The 18,656-nt window shown below is 42.8% G+C and overlaps 2 protein-coding genes across 2 annotated transcripts in view; one reads left to right on the top strand and one right to left on the bottom strand.

The window, feature by feature from the left end:
- The window catches only part of LOC119456382 (acetylcholinesterase-like), a 228,478-nt gene that overhangs the window by 79,551 nt on the left and 130,271 nt on the right, over positions 1–18,656 (top strand). The gene's annotated exons all lie outside the window — the stretch shown is intronic.
- LOC119456383 (acetylcholinesterase-1-like) lies at positions 1,155–17,144 on the bottom strand. Its single transcript, XM_037718105.2, has 3 exons — positions 15,308–17,144; positions 12,881–13,030; positions 1,155–2,503 (listed from the first exon to the last, which is right to left on the bottom strand). The coding sequence occupies exons 1-3, from the start codon at positions 16,906–16,908 to the stop codon at positions 2,314–2,316; spliced, it is 1,941 nt and encodes a 646-aa protein (XP_037574033.1). The 5' UTR covers positions 16,909–17,144; the 3' UTR covers positions 1,155–2,313.

The raw sequence follows: 18,656 nt of genomic DNA, 5'->3' as shown, positions 1-18,656 counted from the left end.
ATGCTCCTTTAAAAGCGCTATGCTCCTGAGCTTCAAAGGACCTTTGGCATGGCCGTGTGACTGAGGCTTCAATATATAAGCCTCAATAACCTACCCTTCGGAACACTACCACACCTACAACAGTTGGCAGTGGAGCTGTCTTCGGTCTACACATAAAGGATCGCCTCGTCATGTCATCGCGAATTAAATGAAACACTGGGCCGCCGATTCCGATAGAGCTTGATGGAATAAAAAATTATGCTGGTTTTACGCACCAGAACCACCATCTGATTATGAGGCACGCCGTAATGGGGGACTCCGGATTAATTCTGACCACCTGGGGTTCTTTACCATGCACCTAAATCTTAGTAAACGGGTGTTTTCAGCATTTTGCCCCCATCAAAATGTGGTAGCCGTACTTCATGGAATAATCACTGCGCCAGTGGAGCTGGTTTGAGTACAATAACCATCATTATATAGGTGAATTAGGTCAAATAAGAAGCAAGCAAACAATGTAGAGATGTTTACATGAATTTCTATAAAATACAGGAGCAAAATATGGTATTCAATGACTACTGATTGCGCAGCACACGCACTATAGCGATGCAGCTGAATCACTCTGCTTTGTGTTATAAAAGCTATAGCATAGAGTCTTATTAACAATGTTGTCCTTGCTACATCGCTTATTTGAACCTTACCAAGAATATCGTCAGAAATTGTATCCTGTGAGACTATATATGATTTCTCGTTCGTTAATAGCTGGAATCCTTCTTACACTTTGTCTTGAATGGGAACGCATCAGCCATTTCATGGGAAAGCATTAGAAGTTTCTGTTTATAAAACTTCTTGATGCCCTCCTAGACTTGCTGCAAATGCTACTAAATGTCGCGAGCGTGTGACTTTGTCCATACCCATATGTAATCCACGTGAGGCGAAGAGCATTCAATAAATAAGTGTCTAAGGAGGACATTGCGAGTGTATTTTTTATAAAAAGAAATATATCAACTTATGTTAACTTACCTTTTTTGTGCTACGATTGCTTGGCCACCCTGGTCGATAACTTTCTTTTTATTTCCTGTCATGAGCGTTTTTCAGTTCACCATGGGAACAGATAAGCTTGTTCGTCATGTTCATCTTAAATATTTGTGTACTGAAAGAAAAGGACTTCGAAGCGGTTATATATCGTGTTCCCTGTTTTATTAAAAACGTGAAAACGACTAGAAAGTGACATAACACCACAACATCTATCAACATAATCCTCCCCTTGACTCTGCTAGAGTCATAACAAGCCGGGTGTCCATATGTCCAACGTCGTGCGGGATGCTTCTAAAATTTGGCAGAATGAAAACGTGGCTGTAGCGTTAATGTGAGTTTCCTCAGTGTCGCTTGAACTAGCAAAGGAATGATGGGCTGTATAAGGACCGACTTGGCTCGGCTGATGGATAACCGCACAATAAGACAGCGGCCCTAAATAAATTTTCTTTCCTTCTCTTTTTTGCAATGAAGGTACAACAGCTCGTGATAAAACTTTCTACATTATACTTTCTGTTAAAATTCATCATTGGAAAAGTCGCGCAAGCTGCAAAACACCACCAAAAAAATTAAGATTTCCAGCTTTCGTTGGTAAAGATTGGTAAACTACTGACAGTAAAAATTGCAGCAATTGCTCCATCAGATCATTGAGTTGGTTACATTTACTATTTCCTCAATCAGGAAGACTAAGCATCTTAAACTAGTGGAGAAAAAATGTGCGAAAGCTTGATTAATACCAAGAGCGGATAAATTTGAAGCTGAACAAGTATAGGAAGTGAACTCGCTAACACGAACAAAATTTAGATCCGTAGGATTGAATCCATAATAGAGTGTACGAGTCAAGGTTGTGATCCGAAGCGTGTACTTCCAATCAATCCCATGTTGGTTCAAGCAAACCTGCACCGGTTTCCCTGTAGTCAGTTTGTATCAATTTCTATGGCCTCATGCGTTACCAGTTTGCAGGACGCCTGGCAATGTGAACTTTTTTGTTTCCACATATGTACAGCTCTATCCGAATGGTAATAGCAAATACATTTCATCACACGCACGCTAACACTCACATCTACAGTTTGTGATCGCAGTGTTCCCTGATGCCTTCTTTTTTAATGAGATCGGCAACTGTGCAAGCGTTCCCGTTTAAACAAACATCAGGTTGGGAAATGCAAGACATAATACATGAGCCCTTTGTATCAACAGACACGTACTGTATACATAAACATAAACGCGGGAGCGTCTTAGTGTTACAGGAGTAAAAGCAGTTGTTGCAGTTAGCTGTTGAGAGGTCTGCTGTTTGACTTCCAGCTAATGAAAAGCATAAAGCACTAGCATTGCAAGTACAACTGCCGTATTGCAGGCGAAGACATTGTTAGGGGCCTTGGAGACATAATTGCTTTCGACATCGTTGGTACTGAGTGGCGGCAACTTCGCGGAGGGAGATTTCCCGGACCTTGTCGTTTGTTCTTTGTGCTCTCCTGATGTGGTGATGGCACTCCTGAAATGAAAAGAAGGGAGGACAGCATCACAAAAAACAATAAAAATAATAAGCCAAGTTCTCTTTGTCCGGGGAAATTTTTTGTGCGGTATTTCGTCCTTCTAGAGTGTCACACTAGATTGCGTAGCGTATATACCATACTGGAGAAAGATGCAATGAAAAAGAGTACGGAAAGGTTCGGACGTGTAAGTGGAACTTTTCTTTGTCGCTATCGCGAGCCTATTGTGATGTACTGACTCAAGGCGACCTGCGAGGCGAAACCGCTCGGTGTCGTGACGTTATGGGCACTGACAAGCCATGACACCATGCTATATCGCAGTATACAAGGCCACATTCAGAATGCCTCTCGTTCTCTCGTGACGTATTTGAGAACCGCACACTTGAAAACTGAAAAAAAAACGGTACACGTGGACCTTGATAATCATAACCTCTCTTCTTTTTAACAAATGATGAACGGAATCACTGTCCTCGCCATAGAGGTGACTAGCTGACGCAATTTAAGTCCAGTAAATCTTCACTTTCGCAGTTCATGGCTTGAAGTGAACATTATGTGTAGCCTACACTGTTTTATTATTACTTTCCGAGTGCTTTGGGCATTCATCGATCATTGGGCAGTCGATCATTGACCTGAGCATGAAGACTTTTGCGCCAGCATCTCTATGACTGTGCGAAGCTCTTACTCCCCCTTTTCTGGCAGTGCTGCCAAAATACACACGCTTTTTTTTTCAAATGTGCTATAGCCTTAAATGCGAGAAGTGAAAGACACGCAGAAGCGACATTTTCTTCAGGCATAAAAGTTGATAAAAAATGTCAGAACTTAGGTACTCTAATTACACGAATAGGGAACAATCCTGTGAACCTAAACTTGTCGCGATATTAGTATAAGAATTCCCGCCACACTTTATTTCATTCAGTTTGTGCTGTAATTTTGCAAGTCCAGTGGTGTGCAGTATCTATAAAAAGCTCGTTCTTCTGAGCAGCGAGTTCGACATCCGTCGCATTTTGCGGTACTTTGGACGTTTTACGGAATCAAAATAAGGATTACTTTAGTAATCTTCTCATTGACCAAGATACAGTAAAATCTAACCTTAAAGACTCAGTCGTTTGCCCTGCCACCTCTCCGCGTGAAGATTTTGATCGGCACATGCCGCGGCATAGATTTCAAGAAACTCGGGAGAAGTCGCTATATCTTCTCGGCTTTTCTGGACGCAAAATTGCATGTGGGCATGCACATTGGCCAATCCATCTCTTGGCGTCAAATGAAATGAGTACTATGCTTTATCTTAATGTTTGCTTTAACCACCGTGGCAAGAAAGCAGGCCTAATGAACCGGAAAAATTCTCTCAGTAGCTTGTCTATGTAATTCGCAAAGAAGTGCAACTGAAATAAATCACTCTTGCGATTGCCACAATATGCTCGGTTGGTTTGAGATTTCATTGTGCAAGGCAAGGCTCAGTACGGGCTTATTGATTGCCTTGATTCTTAAGTTTTCTATAATCCTCCGCAGTTACTTTCGGATGGCGGGCTCTCCGGCTCTATCCCCCGCCGTCATTCTGAGGCTATCACCTTCGGCTGTGAAGTGGAAGATTGCGGGTTTGATTCCAGGGCGCAGTGGACGCATTATCAATTGGGCGGAATGAAAAAAATCTGTCCATGAGCATGGGCTGCAAGTTAAAGAATCCCAGCTTGGTGCCTAAAATTTATCCTGACAGCTACACTGCCATATTTATAATAATCACTGTGCTGCTTTTAACTAGCATAGGGCAGCAAATCAACCAGACCTGAGAAGAAGTTTATAGACGCCCTGTGCGTACGACTACTCGCTTGAACTATCTCTCATTTCCGCTTTACGTTTCCTTCTTTCTTTCAATCCTTCATCCCATTTCTCCCGTGCAGAACAACCAGATGGATGTCCATCTGGTTAACCTCATTGCCTTACCTTGACTTCTCCCTCTCTTTCTCTGGAGTGTCAAACTCCATAAATAATTCAATCTCTCACTGCACAAATGGAGATGACGAACTCCTACAGGAATGTTTATAATATTATGCTTTATAAAAACCTTCGCATTATCTATACAGTATCAGGCGGGCTGTATCGTCCTTTCCCACTGTGCAGCCTCAAGCTAGTGGCGTTTGGGAACTCATACTTCTCAAAACCGAAACACTTGCAGCTGGCACATTTGTCGCAATTCAGTTTGTCCCAAACCTTCAACCCCGGTATGACGATGGTAAAATAAAGCATGAAACTGAAACCCCGTCCGCACAAGAGCGAAAGAAAAAAATGAAATCAAAGGTCGGGAGTTTGACCAAATGCATCTGGTTTGCTACCCTACACAAAGGGAAAGCGTAAGGAGACGAAACAAATGAGAGATATTACTGAGCATGTGTTGTACCGGAGATTCCCAGAGAAACTACCGTCGGTCACTGAGATGAGTCAATTTCAAAACCTTTAGCTATGCATGTGTCGCTTTCTGAGAGTGCGACACATAAAATGCTCCAAAAAAGTAAGGTCCTGCAGCGTGCAGCCTCTTTCACATAAAAATGAGGTGAAGGACAGGTCCCGGGGTCGCCACGTGATAATTCTAAAAGCTTGCAGAAAATATTTTAGAATATAAAAGAGCCCCTGTAATTATTGCATTACGAAACCTTGTCATAGCCGTGAAATATCCCCTTTCACGCGGCAGTTCCTGTCATTTTGCTATGCTACTGTCTCGGACATTTTTCAAAAGCTTCTAGGGTTAAACACATTTGCTTATTGTCTGGGATATTTTTTGATAGCTTCTAGTGTTAAACACATTTGCTTATTGTCTGATATACTTTTTGATAGCTTCTAGTGTTAAAAAGTGAAATTTTATGTGGCTTTATTATCCTCTTCATAATTTTTGGATATTTTCCATCTGCCACTGTTATAGACACATTGTCACAGTTCTGCTAAGGTCTTACTGCGGAAATCTCGTTGCGCGAAATCTGTCGCCGCATGTCGCTGTCGTTGCTTCCTGCTGTTCAGTTCTCTGGATATATATGCGAAAGTATAACTGTTTTTTCACAATAATAACTGCTCCGTAACCAATTGTGCTTTTTGACAAGGTACAGACTGACAAACATCGCTCAGCAATATGAGCAACATCGATTGGTATAAAATCTAGCGTGTAGGAAGAGCACTGTAGTTATCGGGACGTACCGCCAGTGACTTTGAGGCGAATGCAACTCGAAAGAATCCTTTCACTGTAAAATGCGCAATGAGAAAGCTGGCTGGCCACAAGCAATTTATTTTCTTTTATTTAGGAATGTCATACAAAACTTTTCAACCTAATCATAAACCATCGTATAGGTATTCATCTGTTCGCAAAGTAGAATACAATGCGAAAAAGCTGAAGGACTTATCACTGTACTTGTCTAAACTAACACTTGCCTCAACTGTCATGGAAACTTGTTTTCTGTAAACTTTGCGCGTGCTACCTGAAAGGACGCAACGGTGTCGGTTTCAGTCGATATCATGCAGATATTTGCCGGCTCCCTAACTCATCCGCCAAAAGCATACCACGACTCACCCCTGCCTCGTTTACATAATTCCTGCAATGCCCCACTTGATAATAAGGAGTTTAAGGCAAGTTATTCGATGAAAATTGGGAAATTGGAGTTTTGTAGCTGTAACCAGTTGGGCTGGATGTCGTAAAACGGTACCGTAGTACTGAATGGCGCTTCTAATTTGCTTTTCAATGCAGTGTCAGTGCACGGGGTAATTGACGCCCGTGCATCGGAAAGCCGTAGCCTTCAACAGTTCGTATATAGTGTATGCTATATGGTAGTTCGATCAGCGGACCGTTTCGCAGGTTTAGTGTACAACATTGTCGCAACATTCGAAACTCGGGGCAATAGTTCGTTTAGCGCCTCAATATGTTACGCATCCTTGTCATGCGGTCTACATTTGCATTTCGAGAGACTATGCCGTTGCACAAGTGTATATCGTCATGTTCTCCCTGCAGCCGTCTGCATCACCCAACCTGTTTCTACTTCTGCGTTTGCCTCTTAGATGAGAAGGTCAACGCCAGCTTACCTCGTAATCGAAACTTCTGAGCGCGCCTTCCCAACTACGCACCTCCGACGCCAGACGTGACAACATTGAGCGGCAGCGTTACGAGAAAAACAGGGAGGGTATGTGCTGAGCACCTTCCTTGTTTTTTTCCCTTCGATGTAATCGCGTTTTCTGCTAGAAGCTCATAAAAATTCAGTAATACAGCATCGCAGACCAGTTTCGCAGCTGAAGCTGTAAGTGGTAAGAGAAGTAGCAGCTTCTCCTCTGAGGCAAAAGTAATCGCAGTGGAAATTCCCTGCTGTCACCGCGCCAAGATCCGCATGCTCATAGAGGGCGTTCTCAAAGAGTGGCGTGTTGTGGTTGCTCTCAGAAATTCACGCATGAACATGTAAACAGATGACGAAATATATTGGAAAGAACAGATTCCAAACTGGCTCACTGCACAAACCCGCTTCACGACGTCTCCGCTGCTTCGGCATCGTGCTCTTTCGCACAAACATCGCTCGGGATTTGGTTCCGGGTCCCGGTCATTGCATCCGAGGGTGCAAAATGCAAGAGCAACCAGTATACAAATTTTTCATGGATTGAATTATTTCAAGGTGGTCAAAATAGTCCACTTCTCTCAACAATAACTTTGATAGTTCGTGAAGAGCTTTGAAAATCAGTTTTAAAGTAGTTTGAAGACATGTGACTGCAACTGTCGTGTTCTTTTTTTTTTCGGTAGTTTTTTTTTTAGTTTTTCTTAGGTTTTCACTCAAACACTTCAGCAAAGAACCTGAAGTGTCGAGTGAATCAGATGGTGTACTTTCAAACACCATATACCCCGGCATTTTGTGGGCCGTTTAATATGACGACAGCAATTGACTCCACGGCGCCGTGATTTTGCATACGGTATCAATTTCTATATCCGGATTTTCAGAAAGGCCTATGTAAGACATCTGCCTGCTGTTAACTGCATAAGGGAAAACTAGAGTTATTAGCGATGTCTTATTACCGGAGTCTATGTTTTCAATCTATCTCCTTAACCACTTTTTATTTCCCCTGCACCAACGTGCAATGTCAATTTCAAGTACGCGGGTATTTAAATACTGCTTATTGACCGCACGCACGAGGTATTAAAGAAAAAGACGAATTACCCTTGTACTATTAGGCGTGTCAAGATTACAACAATAAACGAAGAAGTGAAGTATTCAATGTAGTAAAATGAAATGTAAAGTTCAGTAACATGAGTATTTTACGGTGATGCTTAGTGTGTGTATATGCCATGTAGCAGTGTTTTCTAGTTTTAAAGAAAAAAATTCTAGCCAGAGTTTGGATACGAAGGCTTCTCTGTTCATGATTGGAAGAGGTTGAGCTATTCTTAATGTCACACAAAAGATATGTATATAAGGAAGGCAGGGATGTTAACCACTCAAGAGTCCGTTGGGTACCCTACGCTGGGGTAAGGGAGAAGGGGAAGAGAAAGAAGATAGAGAGAGAGATAGGTCGCACAAGAATCTGTTAAAAACTGGCTTGGTGGTAATCACAGGTCTGATTACGCACCGTTTGTTCGTTGTTTTCTGGTTTTGTTTGTTTCCTGCGAGGAAGCCCGTGCTATGCAGAAGGAAAGAAATACTCTTCTAGAGCAAGTTAGCAGCGTTCCATGTGACATGAAAACCAAAACCGCACTCGCAACCAACAATCTAAGGGTTCAGTATTTCATGACCGTACACATTAATGATGTCAAGACTCAAAAGAGAGCACAAATGGTCGAGGGAAGGTGCGAACATTAACAATAACTACGTATGGTTGGCTACTATGCACTGAGAAAGGAGGAATGAGAGAACATATAAATAAAGAAGGCAAAATACAGAGTTAGCATCGCAAGAGCAAAAAAAAAAAAAGACTACGAAATACCTATGGCGGTGCAATCGGCCACACACACACAAAAAAAAAATTGCGTACCTTGCACTGGAGGCGCAATGCTAAAGAGACAGCGAAGCTGATGGGCACCTATCTAGTCCTGGCTTTTGGGCTAAGCTAAGCACTACTAAGTCATCCCCAGCATTTCCCAGAATTCGTTGATTATTTATCGACTATCGATTGGCTATTCATTAGCTATCGAAGGCTATCGCAAGGTATTGGCTACGTATATGGGCTAGGCTAAGCACTACTTAGGCATCCCCAGCATTTCCCGGAATTTACTGATCGATCGATTATCTATTAGCTATTCGTTGGCTATCGATTGGCTATCGATGACTGACTAAGCTTAAGTAGTCCGAACCATGCTCACAGGGGTATGTGCCATTGCGCTTGGACCCTTTCGGCACTACCGCCAGGATCGGCCCTCATTTTTTCCGACGCACCGCCAGGATCGGCCCACATATTTTCCGACGCATTATGGACTTACGGCCAGCTTAAACAGCTCCGCTGTTAAAAATGAAGATGCAATCTAAGGACAGTCAAAGCAAAAAGAACGCAAGAGGTAGAGCCCTCATTACCGCGATAAAATGTGCTGATTTTCATTGAAACTTGCCCCTAAAATGGATGGATACGCAGAACAGCTTGAAAAGAGCTATACGAGGATTTGCGCAAGTATAGCCGGAACCACCTACATTCGCTCACGCGCCTTCGAGAGCGCTTTTCAAGTAGTTCACTGTGCATTCTTGCCTGTTAGAAAGCGCCATAGCGTCCTCTCTATGCTTAATGCACACATGCCTTTTCAACATGCGTCTACTTCCAGCTCTTGACAACTTGAATAAGTCTCAACTTGAGCTAAATGTTCCATGATATGGCATGCTTGCAAACTGTATTTCCTGCAAATGCTTGCCAGTTGTACGACCGTAGGAACCAGAGGAATAGGGTATACACATAAGAATTTCATGCGGAACAGTGCAGTTAGGTTTCACTTGTGCTTGATGAATTTCATGCACGAAGCATAAAGAAATGAGAAACTATAAAATAATGTTTGCTTCTTTTTTTTATTTATTTTTTACTATCCGAGTCACTTTACGAATTGAAGCCCCTCATTACGGCTGGCTTTGTGTTGAGCGCGTTTCTGCTTATCGGTGCTGTCGGCGCTTCCACGTTTACAAGTGAGTACCTCATCATCGACTGTTGTGACTGTGGAGGCTGAATTATTGAAGCTGCTGAATCTGCAGCGCTTGGTGACACGTGCGTATGTAATACTATCGCAGCTTTCCTCTCTTGGGAAGAAAGCGAACTTCCTTGATCAAGTATAAAGCGCGTCGTTCTGTGGAAACTCCCGCTGTTATAAATAATGTTAGTGACGTAAGCACTCATGCATAACACACTTTGAACACTATAACAATTGTTAAAGAGCACATTCCCATATGTCATGGTTTGTCTGCGCTCTGCGCTGTTGTGTTCTGTTAACTACTATAAATCGGTTAGTGTGCAGATATTGAAGCAGAACGGCGCCTCCGCTAATTCATTTCGATATGTGCTACAGCATTAATAATAATAATAATAATAATAATAATAATAATAATAATAATAATAATAATAATAATAATAATAATAATAATAATAATAATAATAATAATGTTACTTTCAAGCTGTTCTTACTGGCAGCTTCTACCCACAGCCTCCTTTGCCTTTATAATGGCAGTAAATTCTATTGTAAAAATTATATTTCAATATAAAGTGATAATGATGGTAATTATAACAAGTATAACTATGCCGCAAACGAGAGTTCACTCGACAGCTAACATCTATACGCACCCTCATCCGAATATTATGTACACTTTGTGGTCTTTAGTCACTTCTACTGTTTCCTTTCAATACTGATAACAACGGCACAAGTATGAATGTTTTAAAATATTCTTCGTCGGGCCTAAAGTTGACACCTGTTGTAAAATTCACTGAAACGAACATTACATGTACAAGCAGTTGAAGGTGTCATGTTTCATCATGTATGTAACGAAGCCTGAAATCTAAGTTAAATGCACTATACTGTCGTAAATAATGCACTGTTCAAAATTACAAGAGTAATATGCATTACATTGCCATGCTTGATGATTTACGTACTGAAACATATGAAGCAAGTTAATTGCATAGTACGCTAGTAATTTTCATACTTCAATATGTAAAATTGAATATTTTACTTTTGTCTACTCTTTCATACTGTACATGGGAATATTGATCCGGCAAATAAGCGAAGGCGTTACACAAATTATTAAACTGGATTGAATTCATTGTTACCGGCCGTGCCCCAAAACAGCATACTGCCTTCTAATCTGGGGCACTATGTAAAATAAATTATATAGTATTCACAAGCAGAACAGAATACATACAATTTAAAGGAGTATAATTTTATACCAGCTTTGAAAGCGGAAGTACTAAATAAAAAAATGCCCGCTATCATCACTCACGGCGCAATATATTGCAATTGATACTATTCGCCGCTCCTTCAACATTCCAGTACGTGTAGTATTTCATTCGTACGGTCGTGCATGTTTTGCGCCGGATAAAGGATTTTCATTGGCTGGCGGCCGCATTTGCATGGGGGCGAAATGCGAAAACACCCGTCTACTTAGATTTAGGTGCACGTTAAAGAACCCCAGGTGGTCTAAATTTGCGGAGTCCCCCACTACGGCGTGCCTCATAATCAGATCGTGGTTTTAGCACGTAAAATCTCATAATCTAATCGATTTTCATTGTCTTTAAAGCAGCAACTTCGAATAACTAAGTACAACTAAAATGTATAGGCCAAGAAAAACTACCGTTGTCTTCGTTCTGTATGGCTTCGTTTGAACTATCTATTAAGAATAATTGAAACTTCTTCATATTGTGTTTAGATAGTTACATAATGTTCTCCCACAGAAATCCCGCCTGTTTTCACTCCAGTGCCATAGAGCACTGCATGTTTTTCATTGCCAAAGCTTCTGCATATGCCATGTGGAAAGTTAAAATTATGAGACAATCCACAATGAGATGGATGTTCAAGAAAATAATAGTTCGGCAGCATGTTACACTCCTGTAACACGTGAAGGCGAAAGCCTGCTGCTTACTTCGTAATGCGCCATCTCGCATCGACGCGTTTCTTCTTTCGCAGTTCGGCTTCTTGGGCTCATTTTCGACGCTTAGCTGCGACTTCGCGCGCTCGCATAGCGGTGTCAGACTCGCGCCAACGGCAGGGGATTGAAAAGTATGCTATTCGGTGTGTTGAATGGGTGATTTCAATAAAGGTATGAACTGTTCGCTTCACTTTGCTGGGCTCTTGTAGCCTCAGCCTTACGGAGGTATGACCCATTGCATTTTTGCTTGCTTACGGGGGTATGAGCCATTACTCACGGGGGTATGAGCCATTGAGAAGGTCACGTGCATTTTTCAAAGCGAAGCTTTATATGTCTAGGCGAAATCGTATATTGCTAGGCGAAATCTCCTGTGTACAGAAAACTATCATCATCAGCATTGGCTCGAGCGTCGTCGTCTTTTTCCGCAGCTGGCTCGTTGGCGCCCCTCGGGTTGCGCTCGTGCTCGTGCTCGGCACGCGCTCGTGCCACTGCTCCCGCGTTCGTCGTCGTCGTCTTCTTCCACCAGCTGGCTCCGTTACCGCTCATCATTCCAGCGTAGAATTTCATTTCTATTCTGCCGTCGTAATGGGGAGGCCGCGTTTACGGGGGTATGAGCCATTGCTTGAGGGTTTATGAGCCATTCATTGTCTTACGTAACGGACAGATTTAATTTTGAAGCAATTTAATTTCGAAGAATCGCAAGCGGCAATGGCAGGCGATATCTGCTTAACCACGCCGCCGAGCAAACTCGAGACATCGAAAGCAAGCGACAGCGGCGGACTGCGAGCATACCGTCAGTGACGTCGTTCTCTCCGTCGCAACCGAACGTGTCTGTAACCTCATAATTCAGAAATACTTTAATGAACCCTCGGGATTAACTCAGTGACAAACACCGGGGCCGCACGTTTCAGCTTCGCTGGTTAACCATCTTCACGGAGTGGAAGGGCCGACGAATTTTTTGTACCACTCGACTAGACACCGCGTTTCTGTGCGTTGTATTCGTTATTCCAATGAATGTATACACTGTTCGCTTCACTTTGCTGACTGCTTGTAGCCCCTGCATTGCTAGAAGGATGAGCCATTGCATTTTTGCTTGCTTAGGTCGTATGAGCCATTGCTGATGATGACAAGTTTTGTACCACTGAAGCGGAGGACGCGTTTTTTTTTCAAGGCAATGAGCGTATGAGCCACGTAAGGCTCTCGCCTTAAATCTGTGGCTTACGTAGTGCATCTGAACAGTATCTTTTATCCTTCATATCCCTGTGGTGCTTACTATGTGTACGCTCTGTTCGACACCTTGATGTGCGCGACCATACAACTCACCGTTTTAGTAGGAATGACTTCCACAGGTCGCAGAATACATGCCGCTGCTCAGTGCCGATTGTGTAGTTGTGCGGCTGAAGTTGGACGTACTGCTCCGTGTCTTTGGTGTACAATGGCCACTCCGCGTGGGACTCCGGTATCGTTGGTTTTCTGCAAAAGAATGTGCGTATTTATGCGTCGACTCTGGCATATCATTATCTGTCACTCCATTGTTTTGTAATATAGGCGGCAATTTAGTTACTTTGCTTTTTTTTCTTTATTTTGGGAAAATTTCGACGTTTTCCAAACCTCTACTCTGCGTTTCTGTGTTAATGACAGAAAATATTTAAAAAGTGAACAGTATTAAGTAAATTTGTCAGGGGCACTCAACTTGTCTTTCGTTCTATTGAAAACTATTGAAAATAGTAACGCTTCTTTAACTCAATCACTTTGACTTATTCGGTTAATTTTTGTGAACCAACATACATAATTACGCAATAAGAGAAGAGAGGGCCCAAGAAAAAATGAAGCAATCACAACGCATACTCACAGATGCAGAGCTGTAAGTCAATGTTGAATGTCCTATGCTTTTTTTTTTCTGTGCCATGTCCGCTCGCGCTGTTTAATCACTGGTTATTAGACATGAGCCCAAGCCAACGTTGGGAAGCAAGATTAGCTTTTAACGTACCGCGAGAAATGCACAAGCCAGTGCTTTGAGGCCAAAGAATTTAAAATTTACAAAAGAAGACTTTCGCTTATGGTGGTAATTATTCCGCAGTCTCCCACTACGGCGTGCCTCAATGAAATCATGGTTTTGGCACGTAAAACCCCAGAATTCGTTTATTCATTCGTTTATGGCAGTGGTTTTATTGTTATGCTTTCCCTCTCATTGTGTTTGTAGGTACAATCTCGGCGAGTATAGAAGCTTCATCTAAACACGCCTCTATATCGTTAGCCAGATAGGCTGTTTGCATGGCGTTGAGGAAACAGTTGCGCCACTGAAGGAAAACACTCGGGCCATGCACGCAACAACACCAGATCGAATCCGGAGGAAACCTAGTAGTGTTTTAGTTATCAGCCCCGTCGAACGTTGCCTTACTTATTGGATATGCGACATAACGAAATGAATGAATCAGTGGTGTACAATACGTAGCAACATACACAGAAACTATTTTTTAGCATGTAAGTACAAAGTAACAACATGGCACAGTCTTCATACCCTCAGGAAAGCAAGCAAAGAAAACAGCTAGTTTAGAGTTCGTATGAGGCTCACGAAATTAGACAGTACATGTCAGCCCATCTCCGTGAGATAAGGCATTACTTATGAATTATTCAGTCATTATATATAACTAAGACAAGCTTGCTCTTACCAACCTGTAACCTGTGGTTTGTCTAATAATAACAATGTCTATGACTCATTTAACCAGATATTCACTGTAATTTCTTAATTATCTTGAATACGTCTAGAAAAAAAAAAGAAAACAAGAAAAGCGCTGTCGTACGAGTACAGGACATGTTAGTGTGCGGCACTATTGTGTACAGTTATAGTAAATTTATGCGAGGGCACAATTTACCCCTCAGGCACTTCATCCGTTATTTCTTTCCCGTGCGAGCAGAAACCGTTATGATTTGTGTGCAGCAATCGGTGAGAAATGAAAGTGTGGATCAAGCTCAAAGCAATACCTCTAATTCCTCTCGATGGGCTGTCTATGAAACAAGATATTTCCTAAACCAAAAGCTTTTTTCTCAAGTCTGAGAAAATTCTGCCACTACAGATGATTTTGAAATATATATTCTTATTTTAGGTAACGCCAATTCTTTTGAATTCTCTCTTGAAACAGCAGTTTAATTATCGGTAATTGTCATGACAACTACAGTTATTTTTCTCATTTTTTTTCTTTACGTTTACAGCTGCCGCATGTTCGATCTTCGCTTATAAACTCTGAGCGCGAAAAAGTACAACTTCTCTTGACTAATATTTAAAGCAATCTTATTTTTTAAGACATGGTGCCGATTTTAGTGTAGGATAGTTCTAATATGAAAAAATATTATTGCTAACCAAGAACTCAGCCGCACTTTACACATCGGAAAAGGCTTTCGTTGCTATATTCCCTTGCCATATTTCGGAAAGACTTCTTTAAACACTTATTTAAAGTATAAGAGAGAGATAAACGCAAAGGTAGGGCAATTGAGAAGTACAAAAAAAAAACGAAAAAGGAAAAAAAGAACGGGTGGTATACACTGAAATCTAATCTGCTGCTGGAGTACGTTATGAATTCAAGGCTGAGCTATGCAGTGGCCACAGGGGCTCCATTTAACCACATTCTCGCATAGGAGGTAAATCTACTTTTACATTAATTTTCTGTTAAAGCAGGCTATTGTGGCGATGACAGTAGGTGACAAGTGGTGATGCATTAGTGCTTAATTCCAGTGCAACAACATACTTACCCATTTTTCACGTAAGCAGAAATTGTCGAGACAAGTTCTTTCATGAACATATTTTCCTCTTCCGTGTAGTGTGTTATGTTCAGCTCTTCTTTTAGAGTGTGCCAGAGCGATGGTCGATGCTTCTTTTCTTGGGTGAGGAAAGGTAACGCTCCCGTGGTGAAAAAGAGGTCTTCACCATGAAAGACGCCAACCCAATCTGGCCATACGTTAAACGAGGACCTGTGCGTATACTGGTACCTATACGTCTTGATGCCTTGCTTCGATGCCTTTTCAGCAAATAATACCACGGGGCAGTAAAATCCGCCATCACCGATAATGTCACCGAATATCGATAGGACTTGATCCTGCGTGTGAGGCGTGCCGTAATCGCCGTAGTACTGATTGACAATCGCCTTCGCTGCCGAGACTGGTATGTTAAAGAGCGTACTCACGCCTAACGTAACGATGAGCCTGTAGTCGTCTGTCATCGAAAACGCGCTGCCGAAAGTGCTTGTAAGTTTGACGATGTTGTAAGAAAATATCGTACCTTCGTTGGCGACCGTCCCCAAGAAAACTTCCTCGGCAGCTATTTTATCAGCTGCATTTGCGAGCAGAGGGTCCACCGGAAGGTAGTCATCGCCATTGACTGGCGGGAATATCTGGTCTTGAGGTTTTTCCTTTGCGAGCCTCTCGTAGATGGCGCGTCCATCGGCTTTCTTCAGACAAGCTACGGACTCCTTCAGTTGATCTTTAATGCTCCTTTTTTCATCGTAGCAGCCCGCGCCCGCCGCCACTGCTATGAATTTGCCCGAGCCTTTGTATGGTTCTCCAACAACCATAGACATAGTTGACCCGCTTTGCAAAAGCATCCTTTTGAAAAGACCTCTACCCTTAGGTGAAATTGAGTGCAGAGCTACGGAGATTGCGCCAGCACTTTGGCCTGCCAGTGTGACTTCATTTGGGTTACCTCCAAAAGCGCCGATGTTCTTCTGCACCCATTGGAGTGCCATGTGCTGATCCCAGAGACCCCAGTTTCCGGGAAACTCCTTTGTACCCGCCGTTAGGAAGCCGAAAATGCTCACCCTGTAATTGAAGCCGACGGCAATCACGTTGGAAAGAGCAACAAAGTTGGACAGATCGTGCACGAAGAGTGACGAGTCACCCCACTGAAAGCCACCTCCATGAACGAAAACAAGGACCGGCATATTGGCATCGCACTTGCCGTTCGAATCGCACGCTGTAGCGGGCCTCCAGACGTTCATGTAGAGGCAGTCCTCTGAAGAGTGCGAGTTGTCGATTTTCGTATCGAGTATGAAGGGAAAGTCGATCTGCATGCACGGATGCGGCCTTCTGGTGGCGTTGTACGTTCCGTTCCACGGAATTGGAGGCCGTGGCTTTTCGAAACGAAGGTCTCCCACCGGAGGCTGCGCGTAAGGTATCCCGAGAAAAGTGTGCACTGGAACATCGCTGTTAATTTCACGTCGGCCGGCGACGAGTCCATCGCTTATGCGCACGACGGGAGAGTTGGCGTCGTAAGAAACTTCGTTCGCGTGCGTCCAACATCCGCACGCGGCAAGCAACGAAACGAGCGGCACCAGGAGATCCGAGCACAGTGGCTTCATGACGACGTGACTGAGTGGTGCTCAGGTGCCGATTTTACGGGACGAGTGATACGGTTCCACCTCCCACAACAATTCACGGGCTTTCAGGCGAGACGAATGCCTGCTGGAGAGGGGAGAGCCCTTTGTTTCTGCTTTTCTTCTCATGTTTACGTCCCACTGCCTTCGCGTCATGTTCCACAGCAGAACAGGTTTCAGATGTGATCCTCTCAACGTTCAGAGAAAGGGTAACTTTCCCTTTACATAGGTTTTTATACTTCGGTTGCTCTTGTGACTGATCGCTAAATAACGTATGCAGATGGCATATGTGAGAGGTAGGGGTATTTATCGGTGGTTGTATTTTTCTTTTTTTTGGAGGAGGAGGGCGGATAAGCGTGGATTTTCCACCATTAGTGCTAACATGTCGGCTGGCAATGCTTCAAAAGCTTGTGTCCGAAAACTGGCCTCCGCCTCCAGTTAGAGGTGGAGAAATTAACTGGCAGGGCATCTTGTTTTTTACCGTGACATTTCTCTAGAAAGAACTAGAAAATTCCCCGGAATACATTACTTTGTTTGTCGCAACGCAAGACTTTATAAGCCTACTCCATGTGTGAAAATACAAGTTTCACTGCTTTCTCAGCAGTCTAATTTAGGCATGTGAAACCATTCGTCACTGCAGCGCAAGAGCCGCCGTCAAGAAGACGATTTGCATTAAAAGCGGCTTCAAGGCATACCTGCATAAGATCGTCCATGGATGCTCTGAATAAATACGCAATGCTCGGAATGTGCTTGGGATCCGGAGATTTGTTACAAGTGCTGATAATATAGTAAGTATAAAATAAAATGTCAGTGTAGAGGTGGGCACTCAAAGCTGCAAGTGTGTCTGCTTTCATTCATATCATTATCACCGTATATGTTAAAAAATAAAGGCTCCCGTAAAGAGATAAGTCCTCATAATCTTTATTGTTCTCCAACGAAAGAACTGGTTTCTTTCTTAAGTGATCTGATTATCAAGCGTCACAAAGTCACATGCTGCTCTTCCTTTGTCGGTAAAATTGAAATGTGTGTCACGAAAAAAAAATTATATTGCTCAAGGAAAGATAAACTGTGTTGCTGCAACTGCATCACCCAAACTATGCTTAGCGTTTGTTGAAATCAAGCGTTGAGGAGACTGCTGGGAAGAAAGAAAAAGAACAAAACGACACGCGAATGAGGATAGCGCAGTCGCCAAGGTCACAATCACGAGAAGCAGGGTTCCTGCCAACTGATGTTTGCTACGCCGAATAACTTCCCGGTCTTTGTGTTTATTCGTTTACGCCGCCTGTCGGATGCGACGCCGCGAGGGCTACTTCTTTTCTCAGTCACGTGACGCCATCTAAACACGCGCGTAGCAAGCAGGATTTGTGGTATTGCGTGATGTTCAGGGGTCACGAGGTGAATATGACCTCTGACTATATACAGGGTGTCCCAGCTATCACGCAGCACGATTAAAAAAAAAGAGGAATGGCGTTACACGAAGCAAACCTAGTGCGTATTGTTTCTAGTGCAGTGTAGTAGCCGCCAGTAATTTTTTTGGTTACTGAGATTTAATTAGCTAATTGTAATTAATTATCTAACCCGAGAAGTACTGTCCTAATTATCAAAGTGTCAATGAGAAAATCATAGAGCAACATTAAAAACTCCCGAACTCAGTAACGAAAAAATGTCCTTGTCTTGTGGGCTTTTTTTTTTTTTTCAGGCTTGGAAAAACCTTTTATAAAGAACGCAGTCAG

This window comes from Dermacentor silvarum, chromosome 6 (genome assembly GCF_013339745.2).
Source record: "Dermacentor silvarum isolate Dsil-2018 chromosome 6, BIME_Dsil_1.4, whole genome shotgun sequence".
Lineage (NCBI taxonomy): Eukaryota > Metazoa > Arthropoda > Arachnida > Ixodida > Ixodidae > Dermacentor > Dermacentor silvarum.
The sequence above is the reverse complement of the archived record's forward strand: the minus strand, read 5'-3'. Positions and strand labels throughout refer to the sequence as shown.

Excerpts from the sequence above, each read along its gene's own strand:
- LOC119456383 (XM_037718105.2), bottom strand. The coding sequence starts at position 16,908 with ATGAAGCCACTGTGCTCGGATCTCCTGGTGCCGCTCGTTTCGTTGCTT. Across the intron at positions 13,031-15,307 it reads TCTGCTTACGTGAAAAATGG|AAAACCAACGATACCGGAGT; the intron begins GTAAGTATGTTG and ends ATTCTTTTGCAG. Across the intron at positions 2,504-12,880 it reads AAGTCATTCCTACTAAAACG|GAGTGCCATCACCACATCAG; the intron begins GTGAGTTGTATG and ends TTTTCATTTCAG.